At 43.2% G+C, this 25468-nt stretch overlaps 1 protein-coding gene across 1 annotated transcript in view; it reads left to right on the top strand.

Moving 5' to 3' along the window:
* The window catches only part of trim66 (tripartite motif containing 66), a 257603-nt gene that overhangs the window by 191840 nt on the left and 40295 nt on the right, over window positions 1–25468 (top strand). The window contains exons 9-10 of the mRNA XM_041196519.1: window positions 18572–19527; window positions 23117–23293. Coding sequence (XP_041052453.1) covers window positions 18572–19527; window positions 23117–23293 — 1133 coding nt within the window. The remainder of the gene's footprint in view (window positions 1–18571; window positions 19528–23116; window positions 23294–25468) is intronic.

Below are 25468 nucleotides of genomic sequence, written 5' to 3'. Positions count from 1 at the left end.
TAGACTATATTTAAGGCTGGGATAGACAAATATTTGGTCTCTTAGGGTGAAATTTTAGGGCAGCGGGATTTTACGTTCCCACTGAAGCCAATGAGGTTTAGAATGTCTCGTCGCATTTTACGGCCCTGTCCTCGCCGAAACAGGGCCATAAAATCCTGCCCTTAGGAAATTGAGGGATATGGGGAGTGGGCAGGAAAGTGGAGTTGAAACCCAAGATCAGCCATAATTGTATTGAATGGCACGTCATAACATTCAAGGCTATGGGCCAAATACTGGTAAATGGGGTTAGGTAGGTAGATCAGGTGTTTCTCACGTGTTGGTGCAGACTTGATGGGCCAAAGGGCCTCTTCTGCACAGTGATTCTTTGGTGGAGCAGGCTCAATGGGCCATATAGTCTACTTCGCTCCCATCTGTGGTGGTCTGTTCCTTTTAAGAGGATAATTGGAACGCGAAATGCTTGACCACAAGTGACTATTGAGACAGGGGCTATAACATTGTTAAAAATTGAATTGGATTAGTATTTGTGGGAAAATATAGAAAGTTGAAAGTATGAAATGGGATTGAAGTGGATTGAAGTACTATTGCCAGCACAAGTCAGATATGTTAAATTAATGAGTTTGAAATCTAACTCATGTTGTAGTACTAAACTTGTAATTTAAATTACCCAAATATAACTTTAATACAACAATTTCCTTGATGCACAGATATTTAATTTTAATTGTTTTTCAGATAAAGGCTGCATGTCCAATCTTATGGAACTCAATGCAATACTGTAAAACGATAATACTATTTCTAACATTTGTTTCAGTAACTGGAAAGCTAACATTCTTCCACATTATTTCAATACCTGGAACCTGCTTGCTGTTGTCTGTCACCTTTTAAGATCATCTGCCATAAACAGCATTTGTGATACTTACCCTCTATGCCTACTCCTTAGTTTCACATGAGCTCTAGTAAAGACTCATGAGTAATAGTCATGTCCAACATCAGATCTGCCACATTTCTGTCATTTGCAAAGAGATTCTCTATGGCTTGAAACTATGACTTTGAAAAATAAACACAGCTCCATAGGATTTGTACCATCCCTTATGGATAAAGTTTGGATAGCTCATTGGCAAAGATTGTTCCCCTCAAGGAGATATATATTGATTCTATCCAGCTAATGAATTCTGGATCCAATTAATCTTTAGAATCAAATGTTTCTATTGCACTTTGACAAATATTTATCTGCCCTCAGGATAGTAGAAACTGCCAGATTTACTTAATTTATGATATACAGGTTTCTGGGGTTAAGAAACACCTGTAAATTGGATAGCTGCTCTCCCTAAAATAGGGTGCAGGGATTGTGATAAACTTGTGCATTTTGGTTGCAATGCAGGCACCAAGCCAACTTTGTGCTGCCTGAACATTTGAATGATCTCTGGCTTATTGGCTGGGTGCATCAGCAGAAGGCCAATAAGTGAGTGGTAAGCATCGCTTAAGGCTAGCTTACACTGCTTAAGGCTAGCCTACATCTCTTAAAGGGGAAGTGCGTTGTGGCTGGAAGTGGTGCTGGGAGTCATGTTGAAGAGAATCTAACATGGAATAGAGTGAGAAATGCCACAACAGGGGAGAGAGTGGGATCCAAGGTTTTTGGATGCTGCACTAGGGGTCTTGGTGGAGGTGGTAGAAAAAAGAAGAGATCTGCAATGAAGAAGGATGCCCTCTAGACACACAGTCAAAAGGCACTGGGAGCAGATAGCTTTGGAGCTTAATTCCAGGGGTTAAGCCCAAGGCCCTGGATGCAGTGCTGCAAGAAGTTCAACGATCTTACATGTGCGGTCAAGGTCAGTGAATGCATCTTCAAATGCTGTAGCCTATGAATTGCATCCTTAGCCTCAGCAGTTGCCCAAATCACCACGCCCCAATCATACATCTACCAACAATCAATTAGTCTCATATTTATTCATATACTTCACCTTATCCTCACAGACATGTACCACTACTGCAAGCTTTAATCTTACATCTCAGATTGCACACACCTTTCACTCCCTTGCTTATATCAACATAAGAATTAAGAGCAGGAGTAGGCCCCTCAGCTCCTCGAAGTATCTCTCCTCTAGATTAGCAACCTGCAAATAATGTAAGCATCCACTTCTTTTCTGCCCCTTCTTGCACCACAGCTTTTACCTTGTTACTTTTTAGATATCCAAGAGGCCAGAGGGCAGTGGAAAAAAACCAAGAAGAGAGTGATGATGAATCACTTAATTTCACACTTACAGCCACCAGCGTCAGATACTGACAACGTGCTTGTCTTAGAGAATAGATTAAACGCAAGAACTGCACATGATGAGACACTGAGCACCAATGTCTGTAGACAGGGCAGGTGACGAGGATAATGCAGGTGCAAGCCCTCAGAGAGCAAGGCTGCGCAGAGGATTCCGATGAGGACTTTGATGGGGCAATCTAAAGAAAGGCACTGATGGGTATGCACAATGAAATGTTTGGTGCTTTGGAAGCCTGCAAGAAAGTCTGCAGTCAATTTCAATAAGCATGGTGGAATCCAGATTCAACTTTGCAAAGGGCTTTGCACAGAATTTGGAGGCCATCTTTTTCAACATGGAAATGGCGGCCAACTGCTTTCACACACTTGTGGATCCAACTGCGATACAACTGATGTCTGAGCTTCCATTGCAGCATGAGCAGCCACCCAATGTCTGAGTGCTGCTGTGGAATCTCCAATTGCTGTCATCATGGTCCTCCTGCTTCTCAGCTGATCATCATATGACTGGTGGCAAAGGCTGTTTCCTCATGATGGTGAGAAGGGGCAGCATGAATCCTGACCTTTGCTCTGCCAAGTACTGCTGGGTTCTGCCAGCCGATGCAGGCAGCACTATTGTTGTTTCAGCATGCCAATGGTTTGCCCTATCACATTTTCTATGACAGCATGACCTTCATGATATGCATGCTGCACATGTGTGCATGCATTGCTCACCAGAGTCCTGGGCCATATCATCAACAGGGCCCTTGTTGCCCAGTAACCACCACTTCGTTTGCCAAAATCCCAACATTTCTGCAACTGCTGATTTTACTAAACCACACCCTTCCCTCCACTTTTGATGTCCTGTCCCTCAATAAATCCATTACTTTTTCTCACTGGTGCTCTTCCTTATGTCCTATAGATGCAGACTTCACAGAATCATTATAGCATGGAAGGAGGCCATTCAATCCATCATGTTGACACTGAATGAGCAGTTCACCTAATGCCATTCCCCCAGCCTCACCTGCTTTCTTTGGTAACCATGCATATTCTTCCTTTTTAGATAAGTCTGATTCACTTTTGAATGCCTTGATTGAGCCTGCCTCCATGGCACTGTCAGCCAGTGCATCCCAGACCTTAACCACTCTGTGTGGAAAAAGTTTTCCCTCATGTCACTTTTTTGCTGCTTTTGCCAGTTACTTTAAATCTGTGCCCTCTTGTTCTTGATCCTTTCACAAATGGGAGCAGTTTTTCCCTATCTGCTCTGTCCAAACCCCTCATGATTTTGAATACTTCTATCAAATCTCCCCTCTGCCTTCTCTCTTCCATGGAAAACAGTGCCAACAGTAAAAAGCCTATGATACAGTATGCTTTCTTAACCACTCTCTCAACCTGTCCTGCCACCTTCAGTGACTTATGTACATATGCACGCAAGTCCCTCTGCTCCTGCACCCCCTTCAGAATTGTATCCATTATTTTATATCATCTCTTCATGTTGTTTCTGCCAAAATGAATCATTTTGCATTTCTCCACATTGAACTTCATCTGCCACTTGTCCACCCTTTCCACCAATTTGTCTATAACCTTTTGAAGTTCTACACTATCCTCCTCATAGTTCACAATGCTTCCAAGTTTTGTATCATCAGCAAATTTTGAAACTGTGCCCTGTACACCAAGGTTCAGGTTATTAATATATATCAAGAAGAGCAAGGGTCCCAAAATTGACCCCTGGGATCTCCACTATAAACCTTCATCCAGCCTGAAAACATCTATTAGCTACTACTGTTTCCTGTCACCCAGCTAATTTCATCTCCAGGTTGCTACTGTCCCTTTTTTTCCACAAGCTTTAACTTTGCTCGCAAGTCTGTATGGCACTGTATCAACTACCATTTGGAAGTCTCTGTATGCCAAATCAATATTTTTGCTACCAAAATGGATAAGCTCACATCCACATTATACTGTTGCCCCTTCAAAACACTCCAGCAAGTTAAACACAATTATCCCTTCAATCCATGCTGGCTTTCCCTAATTAACCCACACTTTCCATGCGGCTATTAATTTTGCCCTGAATTATTATTTATAGATGTTTCTCCACCACTGAAGTTAAACTGATTTGCCAGTAATTGCTGGGCTTATCTTTACACCCTTTTGGAACAAGGATATAACATTTGCAATTCCCCAGTCCTCGGGCACCATCCCTGAGTTGAAGGAAGACTGGAAAATGGAGACCAGTGCCTTCACAATTTCCACTCTCTCTTCCTTTAGTATCCTTGGATACCTGTCACCCAGATATGGTGCTTTATATTGACTTTAAGTATAGTGAGCCTAACTAATACCTCTTCCTTATCAATTTTAAACATTTCTAGTCTATTAATTACCTCCTGTTTCACTGTGGCCTGGGTAACATTGTTGTCTTTGGTAAAGACGGATGCAAAGTATTAATTTGACACCTCAGTTATCCCCACCTGCCTCCATGTGTAAATCCCTTTTTTGGTCTCTAATCAGCCCTAATCCTCCTTTTACCACCGTTTTGCCTATTTACATGACTGTGGACGATTTGGGATTCCCTTTTGTTAGTTGCCAGTCTCTTTTCATACTTACTCTTTGCTTCTGTTAACTGCTTTTTCACTTCCCCTTTGAACCTTCTACATATATTAATGGTTTAGATGAGGGAATTAAATGTAATATCTCCAGATTTGCAGGTGACACAAAGCTGAGCGGGAGGGTGAGCTGTGAGGAGGATGCAGAGATGCTTCAGTGTGATTTGGACAAGCTGAGTGAGTAGGCAAATTCATGGCAGATGCAGTATAATGTGGATAAATGTGAGCTTATCCATTTTGGTAGCAAAAACAGGAAGGCAGATTATTATCTGAATGGCTATAAATTGAGAGGGGGGAATGTGCAACGAGACCTGGGTGTCCTTGTACGCCAGTCGCTGAAGGTAAGCATGCAGGTGCAGCAGGTGGTAAAGAAGGCAAATGATATGTTGGCCTTCATAGCCAGAGGATTCTAGTACAGGAACAGGGATGTCTTGCTGCAATTATACAGGGCCTTGGTGAGACCACACCTGGAATATTATGTGTAGTTTTAGTCTCCTTATCTGAGGAAGGATGTACTTGCTATAGAGGGAGTGCAGCGAAGGTTTACCCGACTGATTCCTGGGGTGGCAGGAGTGATATATGAGGAGAGATTGAGTCGATAAGCATTATATTCTCTGGAGTTCAGAAGAATGAGGGGGGATCTCATAGAAATCTATAAATTTCTAACAGGACTAGATAGGGTAGATGCAGGAAAGATGTTCCCGATGGTTGGGGGAGTCCAGAACCAGAGGTCACAGTCTGAGGATATGGGGTAGACCATTTAGGGCTGAGATGAGGAGAAATTCCTTCACCTAGAGTGGTGTGAGTCTGTGGAATTCATTACCACAGAAAGTAGTTGAGGCTAAAACATCATATGCTTTCAAGAAGGAGTTAGATATAGCTCTTGGGGCAAAAGGGATCAAAGGGTATGGGGCAAAAGCGGGAGCAAGCTATTGAGTTGGATGATCAACCATGATCATAATGAATGGCGGAGCAGGCTCGAAGGGCCGAATGGCCTACTCCTGCTCCTAGTTTCTATGTTTCTATATTCAGTCTGGTTTGAAGTGAATTATAATCCTAACCCATTTTTGGGGCCTATTGCAGACCAAGAGCACCCTCTCCATAATAACCCACACTTGAGTTTAAAATAGCCAGTCCCCCGGACACTTGTTTTGGGTCCGAGCAAGTGAACCACTTTTCCCCCCAAGGAAGACAACGATCAAGGGATATTAACTTCATCCAGATAGCCCTATAAGTAATTACCAGCTAGCTTATAATTACCTGGATACTATAAGGGTCCAGGGGCCTTTCTTCAAAAAAATGTTATCTCCCCACTTTAGGAGAATATAAGAGAGGGGTTCTTGAGCTGCATACAGAAAACTGCGTGAGATGTTATATTTTACTAACTAACTTAGAAGTTTGTTAAAGAACAATTTCACGTGCAATACACTTTTAAAGTGGTTAAGTACAATGCAATTTTAAAGACTATAAAAAGATGGAAAACATAATTTTAGTTCTAATGTAGAATCCAGTAGAAGAGCCTTTAAAAATAAGGCTACAGACTAAAAAGCTCTTAGGCCATCCATCAAATTTTTAAAACGAAGTATTACCTTAAATCACCGAGTAGCCTTAGCTGTCTGAATAGTCGGACACAAAAAAAAACTGCTTGTTTGAAGTGTCCAGTCCTTCGACAGCTTGAGAATCATTGGTTCAAGGTTTCCGCTTAAACCATTCTTCAATACTTCTGCTATTCTGGAGAAAAGCCTGTATCTTTTAAGCCACTCTCACTGAATTGCATTATCTCTAGCAGCTCCTTCTTTAAACTTCTCCCATTTGATTGTCCTTTAAAATTCACTATTATTTAATCCTTGAGGATGGCCTTATTATGTGAATATTGTGAGAATTTATCTGATCAATACATGTTTGTGATGTGTTCTAATATCAACCCTAATTAATTTCACTTGCTTCTATATTTTCACAAAGTGATTTTAAACTCAACACCGAAATTCTTAAAGTTATTTTTTTAAAATTTCTTCTTTTAGGTCAGTCAAAAGCTGCATTATCATACAAGGTGTCTGATAATGTTCAATCCTGACTGTTAGAAGCTCACTAGTTTTTCTTGGTATCCTGAACCAGGTTTTAAAAATTCTTTCTTAATAGGTAATGATGCCAAATCTCTGTGTGCTATCAACATTTTTAAAAATTCCTTTAGAAATGAATAAAGTATTTAAATCATGCAAGGATAGTCCTTATCAACATCTGTTTCCAAAAACAGGCAGGAGCACCAAAATTTCAGTGGATGCTGCCAACATGATGTACTGTTCGTCTAACTTTAATTAAATTCAAAGCTGCCCTTGTATGTTTGTTTTTAAAAAAAATGCTCTAGGTAAAACAGTTATCTTTAGCCATTTTGCTACCTGTAACCTTTTGTTCAATTCTAAAGTATAATGTCCTAATTATGTATGAATTCTACCTAATATTTATATTCTACCCAACTATCTCTATAATCCATAATAGGTGCTTCATTATATTATTCATCTGACACTTGTCATAACCACACTTTTTTCTTCCTTATCTCATTTCTAGCCCTTTTGTCATCCAGGGAGCTCTAGATTTGTTTTCCCTACTTCCCCTTCAAGGGAATATGACTTGACTGTGCCCAAACTATCTCCTCTTTTGAAGGTAGCCGATTGTTCAGCAACCATTTTTCCTGCCAATCTTTGATTTCAATTTATTCAGCCCAGATCCATTCTTACCCCATTGAAATTGGCTTTCCCTCAGTTAATTCTGGTTTACTCTGGATTGTTCCTTATCCTTTTCCCTACCAATCTAAATCTTATGATAGAATAATCACTGTCCCTGTCTCCTAAATGTTCTCCTTCTAATATGTGATCCACTTGGCCCATCTCATTCTCAAGAACCAGATCCAGCAGTGCCTCCCCTCTCATTGTACAGGAAAAACACTGCTGAAGAAAATTTTCCTGAACACACTAAGGATCTTTGTCCTTTTCTGACCTTTACATTACGACTATCCCTGTCTATATTTGGATAATTAAAGACCCTATAATAACTACCCTATTATTTTTGCACCTCTCTGTAATTTCCTTGCAAATTTGTTCCTCTACATCCGTCGCACTAGTTGGTGGCCAATAGACAACATCAAGCAATTTAACTGCGCCTCTTCTGTTCCTTAGTTATAGCCAAATAGATTCTGTCTTTGAAAAGACATCCTCTCTCTCCAGCACTGCAATGCTCTCCTTAATCAATCTGCCACTCCTTCCTCTTTTTTCTCCTTTCCTATCTTTCCTGAACATCTTGTATCCAAGAATATCTAACTTAAAAGGATATGGCACACAACTGGTTTAGCAGTCTACCACCAGATCTAGCTGGACCACTTAAAACAGTGTTAGGCTCTGCTCCTGCCTGCTAGAACTGCTCACTATTGCAGGGTCATCCTGGAATGCAAAGAAAACCCCTGGCTGCTTTTTTCTACTGCAAGGGGTCTTCTTAAGCTGTCTCCCTTGTCCTGCACCCTCACCTCCAACAACAAGTGCAATGAATTCATGAACTTATTTGTCACTAGGCACACTCCAATGAGTTATGTCTACCACTTCCTTCCCTTCCATTTGCTCATCTGAAAAATGTCCTTAATGCTCCCCTGCCCTATCCCTGAACTTGCATTTTTCTCTAGCTTCTCTCCTATCTCCCTTCATGCCCTTTCTGAGCACATCTTGTCCATGAGATCTGCCTCCTGTTCCCTTGGCCCTATTCCCACTAAACTGTGGTCACCCAATCTCCCGTCCTAGCCCCATGTTAAATGATATTATAAATACTTCTCTCTCTTCTGGTGTTGGCCCTTGCTCCCATAAATCTGCCGTCATCATCCTCTTCAAAAAACCAACCCTTGACCCTACCACCCTTGCAAACTATTGTTCACCTCCAAAGTACTTGAATGTGTTGTCATCTTTGTCCTGATCCAGACCAGAGCCTCCAAGTTCTTGGTATGTTCCATTTAGGGACCAGTAGCTTTTTTGTTCAAAGTAGACAAATGAGATTTAAGACTCTTGCTAAGAGAATAATGCCACAAGATTCCACAATATCTACCTTATACTCCAACATTCAGGGTTAATATGTGGTACAGGTGAATTAACAGGCAAACTGTGGTCAAACACACCACACTACACAATAAATGGCAGATCCAACCAAGACAGATTCCACCAATTTCTCAACACCCTACCCAGACATTGTGAGCCAACTAATCTCAACAAAACTCTTATCCCTCTCAAAAGGGATCCCAGTCTTCACCTTTAAAGGTCTCGCCTTCAAATTCTCTCCAAGTCACTCCAACTCGGATGGCCTCAATGACAACCCCCCTCACGGGGTTTCAATCTTGTCTCCCGGGACTCCGTTTGCCTGGATTCCTGAGTCTGCACTCCAGCACCAACTCACAAGCACAACTGCAGCTCCTTGGCCACGCCAAGCAGAATATTACTGCTCCAAAGGGGTACCTTCACCCCAACAGCCCGCAACATGGAGTCACAAGCCTTCTGCTGACTTCTTAGATCTTCAGGCCTTCTCCCGAGGCTCCATTTCTAAAAGCCTGCCAACTGCAGCCCTTTTGCTGCTTGGAGCATCTCTCCCTGCTCTTCTCTCATTCTTCTCAACTGGGACCTCTGCCCTGTCCCCTGCCTGGGACTGGCTTTGGGACCTCTCTGCTCCCCCACTCTCTGTCCCCTGCCTGGGGTTCCTCTCAGGTATGGTGCTCAGCTCAGTTATGAGATCTAGTTTTTGTGCTCTTTTTCTTTCCTTCATGCAGACGCACCGCTGTCAGGAAGACAGATTCCTTTAACTGCCAGATTGCATATGTGCTACCCGCTCCTGATCCGCAGATGCACAAAATTCCCAAGCCCAGTTGGGACTTGGATTCCCGGCCCCTGCTCATCGATAAGTAAGTTTGGATCTTGTAATGCCTCCTAAATCTGTTCCCATCTTTCCTGGTGCTCCATGTTTGAATCCCTCTAATCAGGTTTCTGCCCCTGCCACAGCACTAAAATGGCTCTTATCCAAGTCATAAATGATATTCTGTATGTCTCTGACAAAGGTAAATTTTCCCTTCTCATCCATCTCGACCTGTCTGTAGCCTTTGGCATGGTTGACCACACTGTCCTCCTCAAAAGTCTTGCCAATCGCCCACTGGTAAGGACTACTTTCCAGTGGTTCCATTCTTATCCATCTAATCATAGCCAGAAAATTGCTTTCAATGACATCTCTTCCAGCTCTTGCACTGTTACCTCTGGTGCCTGTCATCCCGCCTATTTCTCATCTACATGCTGCCCTTCGGCAACATCATCTGAAGACATAGCATTAGTTTTCACTTGTATGCTGATGACACCCAGCTCTACCTCTCCACCAACTCTCTTGACTCCTCCACTGTTGTCAAAAAATCTGACAGCTTATCCAATACTCGGTACTGGATGAGCTGTAATTTCATCCAATTAAATATTGTTTTCGGCTCCCCACTCCAAACTCCCTTTCCCTAGCCAACAACTCCATCCCTCTCCATGGCAACAGTCTGAAATTAAGCTGCTCTGTGCGCAACCTTGGTGTTGCACTAAATCCCGAAATGAGCTTCCGACCTTTTCATGACATCACTAACACCACATATTTCCACCTCTAATATCACCTGACTTTGACCCTGTCTCAGCTCATATGTTGTCGAAGCCCTCATTCATGCCTTTCTTAACTCGAGACTCGACTATTCCAGCACACTCACCTTGGAAACTTGAGGTCATCCAAAACTCTGCTGTCCATGACTTAAGTTGCAGCCAGTCCCGTTTTCCCCTATCACCCCATGCTTGCTGACCTACATTAGCTTCCCAGTCAAGCAACATCTTGACTTGAAATTTTTCATCCTTGTTTTCAAATCCCTCCATAGCCTTGCCCCTCCCTATCTCTATAATCTCCTTCAGCCCCACAACTCTTTGAGATCTGCACCCCTCTAATTCTGGCCTCTTGTGCATTCCCAATTATAATTTCCCCACTATTGGTGGCGGTACTTTCAGTTGCTTCAACCCCAAGCTCTGGAATTCCATCCCTACACCTTTTGGCTCTCTGGCTTGCTTTCCTACTTCAAGACACTTCTAAAGCCGACTGCTTTAACCAAGCTTTTGGCCATCTGACCTGTATCTCCTTATGTAGCTCGGTATCTTCCTTTGTTTTTCAATGTTCCTGTGAAGTGCCTTAGGACATTTCATTACGTTAAAGGCACTATATAAATACACTGTTGTCATTGTGGTGGCTCAAAAACAACTGCACAGAGGATAGCCACAGAATGAAGGCATCATTACTGCTGTCAAAATGCTGATGCTGATCTGCATGATTCATTACATGTACACACTAGTTGGATGTTGCGGAAGTGGGAACTCTTTTGGTTCCTGTATGAGCAGAGTTGATGAGTGGTGCCTACAAATTGATGTATGTGCAGTAAGTGGCTCACTGCACCATGAGGAAGCCTGCAATCCTAGCAAAGCCACATGCTCGCTTTGCCTACTGCACTCTGGTTAGAAAGGATGAAATATAATTAGTACTCATCCTTTACAAAAACTGCAAGATGTTGCAAATATTTCCCATCCTTGCTTGGAAGGAGCAAGAATTATAAAAGTTCATAGCCATGGTCACCTTCACGACCACTGGGAATGCAGTCTTTGCCCTGCTCTAAGATGCAGTTGTGACTGCAGCAGATGGCAGTTTTCAATGCGGATATCCATATTGAAGTGCAAAGCACTTCCATGTTTTTATTGGTTGAGGTTCAGATAGGAGAATTGCTCTTTGAACACTTAGCAGATATGGCCTACTGCTGAGAGCCTTTCTCTCTTCCCACCCAACACACACTCCTCCCACCCCCCCACCCCCTCCCTCCGCCTCACTCTTCCTGCAGCTTGTCCTGCTCTGCATGGCCTCTCCTTATTCTCAAAGTCATTCCAAGAGAGCATTCCATCTCTGGAGCAAATTGATTATGCTGAAACCTTAAAGTTAGTTTTAAAAAGAAAAATCTCTCAGCACCTGCCGCACCACACTCTGTATACTTTTGCAACTTGAAACAACAATGAAAAGTACCAAACACTTGTGGAATTGTAGGAACAGCCAGAAGAAATCAACCAGTATGAATTTGTAAAGATGATATGCCGGATGAATCTAGCTGAATTTTATGAAGAGGTGACTAAAGCGGTGGGCAGGGGAACGCCTATGGATGTTTATGGAATATTTCAGAAGGCATTTAATAAAATTTTTAAGAGATTGATCACTAAAGCTGAAGCTCATGAATTGAAGGCAAATTATTGACCTGGTTAAAAAATTGGCTGAGCAGAAGGGGAGAAAGAATGAGGATACTCGACCAGCACTCTAATTGGCAGGATGTGACGATTGGTGTTCTACAAGGATCTCTGTTGGTGCCTCAACTATCCACTGTATTCATTACCAACTTAGATGATGGGGTAGAAAGCCACATATCCAAGTTTTGCCAATGACACAAAGATAGCATAGTAAGAAATGTAGACAGAAATGTAAATTTACAAAGATATCAATAGGTTAGTTGAATGGGCAAACTATAGCAAATGGACTCAATGTGGGCAAATGTGAGGTCATACACTTTGGACCGAAAAAAAATATTGAACAGGGTACTTTTGAAATGTTGAAAAGCCAGAAACAGCAGGCAACCAAAGAGATTTGGTAGTCCAGGCACACACATCATTAAAATATCAATAACAGCGACAGAAAATAATCTGAAAGGCTAGTAGAATGCAGGCCTTTGTATCTAAAGGACGAGAATACAAGGGGGTAGAAGCCATTCTTGAGTTGAACAAAGCCCTGGTTAGATCCCACCTAGAGTACTGTAAGCAGTTCTGGGCACCACATCTTAGGAAGGGTATATTGGCCTTGGAGGGAATGCAGCTTAGAGTTTCTAGAATTAAATTTGGGCTCCCAAGGGTTGAACCGGAAGGAGAAATTAAACAAACAAGGACTGTATTCCCTGAATTTAGTAGGTTAAGGAGTGATCAAAATATTCAAGATATCAAGGGGAATAGGTGGGAGAAACTATTTCTGCTTGTTTGCGAGTCTTGGACTAGGGGGTATAGTTGAAAAGTTAAACTTAGACGCCTCAGGAGTGAAATTAAGAAACACTTATTTACATAAAGGGTGGCAGAAGTTTGGAACTCTCTTCTGCAAATAGCAATAGATGCTAGATTACTCACCATTTTTAAACCTGATAGACTTTTGTTAGCTAAAGGTATTAAGCAATACGAAGCAAAGGTTGGTGTATGGAGTTAAGTTGCACATCCGCCATGATCTCATTGAATGGTAGAAGAGGCCCAAAATGCTAAATGGCTTAATGGCCAATTATTGCTGTTGGGGGAGGGGCGGGAGTGTCCTTCCTGCTGTTGTATGCATGTTCAACTGTGGAAGGCTAAAAGAGGGTGTTGACTGGAGCATAGAGCTCCAAAATGGTACTGCTGGCATCAAATGAGCATTCTGTTTCTTGGTCTTTCTGCTCTGCATACTTCCGGCGAACATTCACTACACTTTGGGCTATCACTGGCATTATAATGGCATCAAGTGCAATTCTACCCAGAAATGCGTGGTGCACCATGGACCCCATTTTGGAGCTCTAAGAGGATTCGTATAACCTAACAAATGACTGCTAATGAGCCCAATTTCACACCGCTGTTCTTTGTAAATTTAACTCATCAAAACTAATACATAAACAGAATTACCTGGAAAAACTCAGCAGGTCTGGCAGCATCAGCGGAGAAGAAAAGAGTTGACGTTTCGAGTCCTCATGACCCTTCAGCAGAACTGGGTGAATCCAAGGAGAGAGGTGAAATATAAGCTGGTTTAAGGTGGGGGGGGCTGGTGTTGGGTTGGGGGAGAGAAGTGGAGGGGGGCGGTGTGGTTATAGGGACAAGCAAGCAGTGATAGGAGCAGATCATCAAAAGATGTCACAGACAAAAGAACACAGGTGTTGAAGCTGGTGATATTATCTAAACAAATGTGCTAATTAAGAATGGATGGTAGGGCACTCAAGGTATAGCTCTAGTGGGGTTGGGGGGAGCATAAAAGATTTAAAAATATTTAAAAGTAATGGAAATAGGTGGGAAAAGAAAAATCTATATAAATTATTGGAAAAAACAAAAGGAAGGGGGAAGAAACAGAAAGGGGGTGGGGATGGAGGAGGGAGTTCAAGACCTAAAGTTGTTGAATTCAATATTCAGTCCGGAAGGCCGTAAAGTGCCTAGTCGGAAGATGAAGTGCTGTTCCTCCAGTTTGCGTTGGGCTTCACTGGAACAATGCAGCAAGCCAAGGACAGACATGTGGGCAAGAGAGCAGGGTGGAGTGTTAAAATGGCAAGCGACAGGGAGGTTTGGGTCATTCTTGCAGACAGACCGCAGGTGTTCTGCAAAGCTGTCGCCCAGTTTACGTTTGGTCTCTCCAATGTAGAGGAGACCACATTGGGAGCAATGAATACAGTAGACTAAGTTGGGGGAAATGCAAGTGAAATGCTGCTTCACTTGAAAGGAGTGTTTGGGCCCTTGGATGGTGAGGAGAGAGGAAGTGAAGGGGCAGGTGTTGCATCTTTTGCGTGGGCATGGGGAGGTGCCATTGGTGGGGGGTTGAGGAGTAGGGGGTGATGGAGGAGTGGACCAGGGTGTCCCGGAGGGAACGATCCCTACGGAATGCCGACAGAGGGGGTGAAGGGAAGATGTGTTAGGTGGTGGCATCATGCTGGAGTTGGCGGAAATGGCGAAGGATGATCCTTTGAATGCGGAGGCTGGTGGGGTGATAAGTGAGGACAAGGGGGAGCCTATCATGTTTCTGGGAGGGAGGAGAAGGCGTGAGGGCGGATGCGAGGAAGAAGCTAAGGGCCCTCAGACCATCCTGGTGGGGAATGGTGGTGTAGAGGGATTGGACGTCCATGGTGAAGAGGAAGCAGTTGGGGCCAGGGAACTGGGAATTGTTGATGTGACGTAAGGTGTCAGAGGAATCACGGATGGAGGTGGGAAGGGATTGGACAAGGGGAGAGAGAAGGGAGTCAAGATAACGAGAAATGAACACACTCAACCTCTCCCTCCAGCAGCACCGCCGTACCCTTTTTCAAAGCTGCGCGTGCCCCCAGTTTCATTTTATTCTTCGTCTCATCCAACGCTTCAACAAGAAACTTTTTCTCTTTCTCTCAAGTGCCAAGGAATGCAAGCTCCAACAACTCATTGACATCAACACCCATCTAGAACCCTCCACCCCTGTCTGTCCCTCCGTCCCCACTCCATCTTCCAATCCCAGCCCCAGCCGTGTATTCACTATACCCCCTGACCTTTCCCTCTCTCACGCTGAACGTTCAGTGCTTAGCAAAGGACTTAGTTTCATACCCTTATGCCCTCACCTCAATGAATTTCGGGCTCGGCACGATGCTGACCTCTTCCGCCGTCTTCGTCTCCGGGCTCACTTCTTTGGGCAGGAATCCTCTCCCCGTTCAACGGATCCTTTTACCCACCTCCAATATTCTCCCTCCACCTGGTCCCCTCCCTCTGGATTCTTACCTTCTCTTGATCTTTTCATTGAGAACTGTCAGCGCGACATTAGTCGTCTCAATTTCTCTGCTCCTCTCACCCATTCTAATCTCTCTCTCTGAAATTACTGCACTCCGTTCTCTCAGGTCTAACCCTGACCTTGTCATCAAACCCGCCGACAAGGGTGGTGCTGTTGTTGTCTGGCGCACTGACCTCTACCTCGCGGAGGCTGAGCGTCAACTCACAGACACTTGCTCCTACTTCTCCCTGGACCATGACCCCACCACTGAACATCATGCCATTGTTTCCAGGACTGTCACTGACCTCATCTCCTCTGGGGATCTTCCTCCAACAGCTTCCAACCTGATAGTCGCCCAACCTCGGACGGCCCGTTTCTACCTCCTACCCAAAATCCACAAACAGAACTGTCCTGGTAGACCGATCGTGTCAGCTCGCTCCTGCCCCATGGAACTCATTTCTCGTTATCTTGACTCCCTTCTCTCTCCCCTTGTCCAGTCCCTTCCCACCTACATCCGTGATTCCTCTGACACCTTACGTCACATCAACAATTTCCAGTTCCCTGGCCCCAACCGCTTCCTCTTCACCATGGATGTCCAATCCCTCTACATCTCCATCCCCCACCAGGATGGTCTGAGGGCCCTTAACTTCTTCCTCGAACAGAGGCCCGAACAATCCCCATCCATCACTATTCTCCTCCGTCTGGCTGAACTTGTTCTCACACTGAACAATTTCTCCTTCAACTCCTCTCACTTCCTCCAAATAAAAGGTGTGGCTATGGGTACCCGCATGGGCCCCAGCTATGCCTGCCTCTTTATGGGGTATGTGGAACATTCCTTGTTCCACTCCTACTCCGGCCCCTTTCCACAACTCTTTCTCTGGTACATCGATGATTCCTTCGGTGCTGCTTCATGCTCTCGTTGGGACTTGGAAAAATTTATTAATTTTGCTTCCAATCTCCACCCTTCCATCATTTTCACGTGGTCCATCTCTGACACGTCCCTACCCTTCTTTGACCTCTCTGTCTCAATCTCTGGTGATAGACTGTCCACCAATATTCATTACAAGCCTACCGACTCCCACAGCTACCTCGACTACAGCTCCTTACACCCCGCTTCCTGTAAGGACTCCATCCCATTTTCTCAGTTCCTTCGCCTCCGTCGCATCTGTTCTGATGATGCTACCTTCAAAAACAGTTCCTCTGACATGTCCTCCTTCTTCCTTAACCGAGGTTTTCCACCCATGGTCGTTGACAGGGCCCGCAACCATGTCCGGCCCATCTCCTGCGCATCCGCCCTCACGCCTTCTCCTCCCTCCCAGAAACATGATAGGGTCCCCCTTGTCCTCACTTATCACCCCACCAGCCTCCGCATTCAAAGGATCATCCTCCGCCATTTCCGCCAACTCTAGCATGATGCCACCACCAAACACATCTTCCCTTCACCCCCCCCCCGTCGGCATTCTGTAGGGATCGTTCCCTCCGGGACACCCTGGTCCACTCCTCCATCACCCCCTACTCCTCAACCCCCACCTATGACACCTCCCCATGCCCACACAAAAGATGTAACACCTGCCCCTTCACTTCCTCTCTCCTCACCATCCAAGGGCCCAAACATTCCTTTCAAGTGAAGCAGCATTTCACTTGCAGTTCCCCCAACTTAGTCTACTGTATTCGTTGCTCCCAATGCGGTCTCCTCTACATTGGAGAGACCAAAAGTAAACTGGGCGACAGCTTTGCAGAACACCTGCGGTCTGTCTGCAAGAATGACCCAAACCTCCCTGTCGCTTGCCATTTTAACACTCCACCCTGCTCTCATGCCCACATGTCTGTCCTTGGCTTGCTGCATTGTTCCAGTGAAGCCCAACGCAAACTGGAGGAACAGCACCTCATCTTCCGACTAGGCACTTTACGGCCTTCCGGACTGAATATTGAATTCACCAACTTTAGGTCTTGAACTCCCTCCTCCATCCCCACCCCCTTTCTGTTTCTTCCCCCTTCCTTTTGTTTTTTCCAATAATTTATATAGATTTTTCTTTTCCCACCTATTTCCATTATTTTAAAATATTTTTAAATCTTTTATGCTCCCCCCAACCCCACTAGAGCTATACCTTGAGTGCCCTACCATCCATTCTTAATTAGCACATTCGTTTAGATAATATCACCAACTTCAACACCTCTGTGTTCTATTGTACTATTGTCGTTGACATCTTTTGATGACCTGCTCCTATCACTGCTTGCTTGTCCCTACAACCACATCACCCCCCTCCAGTTCTCTCTCTCCCCCCCTCCACCCCCACCACCACCACACATACCTTAAACCAGCTTATATTTCACCCCTCTCCTTGGATTCACCTAGTTCTGTTGAAGGGTCATGAGGACTCAAAACGTCAACTCTTCTCCGCCGATGCTGCCAGACCTGCTGAGTTTTTCCAGGTAATTCTGTTTTTGTTTTTATCTCATCAAAACTAATAATGTTTCTCCTCTATATTTTGCGCTCAATAGGCCAATGCCTGACAAATCAATGTTTAAAAGCTGGTAACTTTTAACTAGAATGCTATAAGGTTGCAAGGGATTTTTTAAAAGACATTCGTCATGTGAATTTGTTATCCACGGGTCCAAAGTTCCATAATTTATGAGCTTGTTTAAAATTGAGGCTTTGAGCCACCTAGATGATGGAAGAAACCATATCCCTTTAACGGGATTTATATTGAGTTCAATAGTGTGGGCATCTTTGGATATGTGGTCTACATGGTAAAGGTACCACCTAATGTAATATTGAGTTAGGTTAATCCCAGTCCTAATTCCTAGTCTGTGCTAAGTGAACTGCTTTCATTCAGAGTGGCAGGAGGCATGCTGTGCTTAGCTTCAGTGCATCTGGTCTTTGGAGGTGAAGAATCAGGCACAGTTCTCTGTCCTGATTGTAATCCTTTGCTGGCAGTTATGCATCTGTATGGGAACCTTGGAAAAATAGCTTGTTAGCATTCACTGTTCTGACTTGCGTATGTGAGCTGATCCTTTTGGCTGAGGTACTGATGTACTGTTAATGCGCATGACCATGTACTCCAGCAAGAATTTGCATGTCTGAGTAGAGAGGAGAAAAATTTGAAAATTAAAAGACTTAATCCTATTTTTTTCTTTTAGGAGTATATTGTAATTTGTTCTCTTCCCTCAGGCCATTTGTCGTTTGATTGTGAAAATGCAATTCACCAGGAATGCCAGCCCTCCTTCCATCAACAGGCATCACCAGCACCATGTGACATTGCAACTCATGGAACAGGTTTACAGCAATCTCTTCTGTGCCAGAACCCTGGCCAACAATATTCAGTCTGTAACAATCATTGTCCAGACCTACATCCACTTCACAAAGAGCACGAGGCCTTAAACTGTTTGCAGCATCATCAAAGTTTGGGCCAAATTCCGGGACATTTGCAGCATCAGCTCCAGTTGCAGTACAGTAGCATGCACCAGAGCCAGCCTCAACAGAAATATTTTCCACATCCATTGCCAGTACAGCCAATACCAACTTTGCAGCAATGGCATGTAGCTCAGACTGGACTTGAGCAGAGCCCAGTTTTGATAGGGCATTTACAAGCACAACACCTGCATCAAAGTTTGCATCCAGCATATACCATGCAGCAACAAAGGAGCATGAAACCAGTGCATGTGGTGGCCTTGCAGCAACAAAAACAGCTTGTGCACCAACCACAACCACAGAAACAGCGCTGCCAAATACAGCATTTGAAGCATCTGAAGCAGTCAGCGTTGCAACCCTATCCTTTAAAGCAGCAACTACAGCTACAACAAATTCAACAGCAACCATCTGTGGAAGAAGCACAGGGCAAATCCCATCCAGAGAAAACAGGCCAACGGAGCACAGTGACAAAACAAACATGTCAACCAGATCAAATGCCAATGAGCTTTAAGGATCTCTTAGAAAAACCGGACCAATTTAACCAAACCACACAGCATGTGCAGGATACTAATTTGGCACAGAATTCCATTGTGAGACAACCTGACCAAAAAAAACAAGAAATGTCAATTGAACTACAGCACCTTGGTCTTCAAAGAGTGGTGGTAAACGATCGGGATCAGCAGACTGGACTAGGCCATCAGAGTGATGATAACCAGGTAAAACCATTAAATGTGGTCAGTCAAGTTAATGTAAATGAGATGTATTAAAAACAGATCACAAGGCTTATGACAACTATCATGATATAACTCTGCTTTTTTAAAAAAGCATTGGAAATATGGTCTAGCGCAGGGAATGGTTTCAATGAAAATGTTTCAATAAGTGTTGTATCATATACCTAAGTAAACCTAAGCCAGGGTGGGGTCACTTTTCTTGGCTTTTGTAATGTTCAGGACAAGCTGCATGGGCTTCTACATACTGAGAACGTAAATGAGGCTTAATCTCACTTACTTGAGCTACTTTCAGGAAGAATGGGTGTAATGCTGAATTCAGGGTCATTTATTTTACTTAAAGGTCGGATAAAATCAACATAATAAGAACGAAACTCACTTGTCTTGAGATCATCACAGTATTGTGTAAAGTTCTTTGTTGACTGCCTCTATTTTTGTGCTAAGTATAAGCAATAAATCATTTTTACTTGATTCCGGTATCCTTGTCAATTGGAGTGAGGGAGCTTTAATTGTGAGATGTCACCTTATTGCTGCTTGATGTCTTGGTTTTCATTCCCTTGTCTTTGAATGTTTGGGTGTCATATTGTTTAAAGTGGGAGAAGAAGAGAACAGTTGAGGCCAGTGCTCTAGAGATAGTAAGCAAATGAAGAAATTATGGAGTTTGAATGGGAATAAACAAAGAATGAAATGAACAGATAATCCAATGTATCTTATTGTGAAAAGATGTGTTACAAAAGGGCAAAGAATAAATGATCAACCTAACTGGCCGAAAAGAAACTAGTAAAAAAGACCATCAATTAAAGAGGTTTGGTTTTCTGTTTTCGTACATCTGTGCGTTCTCTCCCTCTCTCTCTCTCTTTCTCATTCTCCAACAGTGTTTATTTGGATGACACTGACACAGTTGCTCTTTCAGCAGTGCTTTTTTCTGTCCACTGCCTGTTTATTTCTCCCTCTCCATTATCTTTGTTAGTGCCTTTTCTTTTCAGCTTTTAAGTTAGAACTTCCTTACAGTAGTTTGTAGATAGGTTACAGTTTTATCGCGGAGACACATTGCACAGGAGAAATGGAAGGTGTGTTTGGTACATGAGGAGAGGAAAGTAAGATATAGTAATACCAGTCCATAGAATGGTCTATTTTCAGTACAGCAGTTTCACTTTCCCAGTTTGATTTCTAAAAATGTTGTTCTCGGTTTTTTGTAAATAAAATTTCAGCTTTAATGCTGTGCTGCTTTGAAGTGTGCTGTGCTACTTGTTACGAAGACCTGATAAGGCTCACAGATTTGGTAGATGACTGAAAGGCTAGCAAAGGGTCACAATGAAGCTTGCAGAATATTTGGTTAAAAGGTTTCCATGCAGCTGACCAAAGGAAGTGCTGCCGCCCCCCCCCCCAAAATTGCACCAGTGATTCTGTAGGGAGGTGCTGCCTATGCTGTAGCTAAGGTTGCAGGTTAAACAAAATTTTAAAGGTAAAAGCAAAAATAAACTAATCACCAGTTATTCATATTTTTATAATTTGACTGTTATTCTCCACAATAATTTACAAAATATGCCTACAACATTTTTCTAGTTCAAAATCCAAATCAAACTACTGAAAAACATTTTTCTTTTGGTGCTGTAGTTACTCATTGAGCTGGTTCACAGTACAGGACTATTCAAATTAGCAGTCCTACTCAATGGTGAACGCTTCATAATGGGAGCAAATGGGGTACTCATCTGAAGTTAAAGCATAGTTGGGGGACATAAGTTGACCGTGGGGTTTCTAAAGTAAACATCGCTTAATGTGGATGATGGGTGTCTGAAATGGGGGGAAAAATGTAAAAAAAAATGATTTGTGTATAAAGTAGTTTAACAAACTGTGCAGCCAGTTACATCCAAAGTTTAATCCCTGATTTTGCTGATAGCGCAGGAAGACAAATAAACAATAAACAAATTCAACTGGAGTGCCAGAAGCAAACCAGTGGCTAATGCATTCTTTGTCCACCCTAATTCAATAGTAACTCTTAGGTTTAAACTTATAACAGTTCAAATGGCAGGAAGATGAGGGATCACAATCTCTCAAACTCGGATCTTGCTGAACGTAGAAAAGTTAATTGGCCTTGGGCCAACTAGCATTTTGAAAAAATTGAAAACCATTAAATGGTAGAAATAGAATCTTATATCTACTTTTAGTGTCACAATGGAACCCCATATTTATGTAGTGATTTAATCTAAATGGTGCCATTGAAGTTGAATCCTTATAGTTCATGGATTTTGCAGAAGTACTGGGGTAGTGAGACTTAATATGTTTGAGGTTATTGAGGTGTATCTTTGTTGCCCATTTGTGTTTAATGGTTCAGTTATTCTGTTTGTTGCGTTGTCCATTTTCCCAAAATGTTGATGTGGATGAGTGGGCTGTAGGTCAGTCAAGTGATCAAAATTAGTTTGACAAAAAAACAGTACTACACTGTTAGGCAGAACTATTGTGTATAGCATTCTCCTGTATTAGCATTTGAACATACAGGGTGTAACTGCTGATATTATCTCAAGCCTTATCAGAAAGTGCATCACACCTTCTGGCTTTGTGAGCATAAATGGAAGCTGATCCTCCTCCATTGCTTTTCACTATGACACACCTGCTAACAAAAGACAAAAATGGTGAATTCTGATAAGTTGCATAGATCTTAACATTTGTGTATGTACTGCAAAAAATACCACACTCCAGGACATATTCCAAGATTTTAACACATTGAAGAGTTAAGATGACATTGGTAATCTGCTTAATTTTATCTAATTTGTACTACGACAATGAAATATAGTCTAGACTATATATAATACGTGTAAGGTATCAGCTTCTTTGAAAGAACAGTTTTGGTAGTGTGTCACAGCTCTGTTAATTGCTTGCATATACTTTAAAAAAAAAGTAGTGACAAGTATGGCCATTGATCCTAGAATGCAACCTCAAACACCCATAAAACTGTAGGTGGACTAAAATCTTCCTTGATCTGCATCACCATGCTTTTGTTGGGATGGAATAGAATGATTGGCAGAGGTCCATACGTGAAGGCAGAGCCATTGTGTATAGCATTCTGCTATATCAACACTTGAATGTTAATGCGATGTTATCGCAAGTGTTATCAGAGAGTGCAGTCACACTTCTGGCTCATTTCACGAATGGAAGTTTATCCTCCACTGCTTTCCACGATGGCATACCTGCCAGCAAGAAACAAAGACGGTAAATGCTCAGCTTGGAAGCATCTTGGTGTATAGATAATTAGTTTATCAAGGATGTTCCTGGGATAGACCAGTGATGGTGGTCGGTAGCACTATATTTTGAAAGGCAATTAATCTTCATCTGAAGACAGAAAAGGTTGAGGGATACAGTGAGAAGGCAGATTTGTGTGTTTGAACTGTTAGAATAATTACCTTTTTAAGCATTGTTCTTTGAACAATGTATTTGTAACATTATCTAAGATGACTTGCATCATTGTCTCTAGTGAAATTGTAAATATCTCTAATCATCATGGATGTCTCTGATTTATATCCACCCGTGTTCCAGCAATGAATTTTTTTTTTATAATTTTCGCCATTTTTTTCCCTAGTTGCACAATCATCTTAATACGGAGGAACGTCAGTTTGTAAATTGTCACAGAAAAAGCACCATCCCTCTCCAACCACTGGATTTATTGGGAATACGTAACACAATTGGGAAGCAATCAACCGCCACTAGGTCATCAACACAAAAGAAGTCTTCAGCTGCTTTGAAAAAAAGGAGCAAGGTAGTGATTGTGCAAAAAAAAATTGCCAAATTGTTGATGCTTCTATTCATGTGTTGTCAAAACTATAGCCCTGATCTTAACTCTGAAGCCAACGTGGGTGGGTAGTGCCACAATGGCACCAGCTTGGTACCCACCTTTAACTCCGAGACATAATTATCACATTCCACACTGATTTCCACCTGAAACTGCTAGAAATCTTGGGAGGGGCATTGACTGCAAGGGTGACATGAGGTTTTACCGGGACCTAAGGGAATGGCTCCCTGCACCAAGCATTTAGGATCGGGGAAGGGAAGGGAGGTCCTGAATATGGAAAGCTCAAGGATTCCTTGCAGACTCGAGAGGAGTGCACCTTCTGATACACAAGGAAACCTTAAAGATTTAAAAATTTTAACATACCTGGGTCTCTTCAAAAAACTTTACTGCCTCCGACAGGTTCCCCTGCCAGGCTTAACGTTGAAAACCACAATCAGAATCACAGTGCAGAAGAGGCCCTTCGTCCCATCGAGTCTGCACCGACACATGAGATGCACCTGACCTACTTACCTAATTCCATTTACCAGCACTTGGCCCATAGCCTTGAATGTTATGACGTGCCAATTGCTCATCCAGATAGTTTAAAGGATATGAGGCAACCTGCCTCCACCACCCTCCCAGGCAGTGCATTCCAGACCATCACCACCCTCTGGGTAAAAAGTTTTCCCCCAATGCCCCGACTAAACCTCCTGCCCTTCACCTTGAACTTATGCCCCCTTGTGACTGACCCTTCAACTAAGGGGAACAGCTGCTCTCTATCCACCCTGTCCATGCCCCTCATAATCTTGTACACCTCGATCAGGTCTCCCCTCAGTCTTCTCTTCTCCAACAAAAACAACCCAAGTCTATCCAACCTCTCTTCATAATTTTAAGTGTTTCATACCAGGCAACATCCTGGTGAATCTCCTCTGTGCCCCCTCCAGTGCAATCACATCCTTCCTATAATGTGGCGACCAGAACTGCACACAGTACTCCAGCTGTGGCCTCACCAAGGTTCTATACAACTCCAACATGACCTTCCTACTTTTTGTAATCTATTCCTCGATTAATAAAGGCAAGTGTCCCATATGCCTTTTGCACCACCCCACTAACATGCCTCTCTGCCTTCAGAGATCTATGGACACACACGCCAAGATCCCTTTGTTCCTCAGAACTTCCTAGTGCCATGCCGTTCATTGAATACTTCCTTGACAAATTACTCCTTTCAAAGTGTATCACCTCACACTTTTCAGGGTTCAATTCCATCTGCCACTTATCTGCCCATTTGACCATCCCATCTATATCTTCCCGTAGCCCAAGACACTCAATCTCACTGTTAACCACCCAGCCAATCTTTGTGTCATCCGCAAACTTACTAATCCTACCCCCACATAGTCATCTATGTCGTTTATATAAATGACAAATAATAGGGGACCGAGCACAGATCCCTGTGGTTCGCCACTGTACACTGGCTTCCAGTCACTAAAGCATCCTTCTGTCATCACCCTCTGCCTCCTACAACTAAGCCAATTTTGAATCCGCCTTATCAAATTGCCCTGTATCCCATGTGCATTTTCCTTCTTTATAAGTCTCCCATGTGGGACCTTGTCAAAGGCTTTGCTGAAATCCATATAAACTACATCAACTGCACTACCCTCATCTACACACCTGGTCACTTCCTCAAAAAATTCAATCAAATTTGTTAGGCATGACCTCCCTCTGACAAAGCCATGCTGACTATCCCTGATCAAACCTTGCCTCTCCAAGTGGAGATAGATACTCTCCTTCAGAACTTTCTCCAATAGTTTCCCTACCACTGACATGAGACTCACTGGCCTGTAGTTCCCTGGCTTATCTCTAAACCCTTCTTAACTAGGGGAACCACATTAGCTGTTCTCCAGTCCTCTGGCACCTCCCCCGTGGCCAGAGAGGAATTAAAAATTTGGGTCAGAGCCCCTGCGATCTCCTCCCTTGCCTCCCTCAGCAGTCTGGGACATAAATCATCCGGACCTGGAAATTTGTCCACTTTTAAGCCTGCCAACACCTCCAATACCTTGTCACTCCCTATATCCATTTGCTTAAGAACCTTGCAGTTTCTCTCCCTGAGTTCGATACCTTCATCCTCATTCTCTTGGGTGAAAATGGACGTGAAGTATTCATTCA

The sequence above is a fragment of the Carcharodon carcharias genome, chromosome 10, assembly GCF_017639515.1.
Source record: "Carcharodon carcharias isolate sCarCar2 chromosome 10, sCarCar2.pri, whole genome shotgun sequence".
In the NCBI taxonomy this organism is placed as follows: Eukaryota; Metazoa; Chordata; class Chondrichthyes; order Lamniformes; family Lamnidae; genus Carcharodon; species Carcharodon carcharias.
This window is presented reverse-complemented; position numbering and strand designations above follow the sequence as displayed.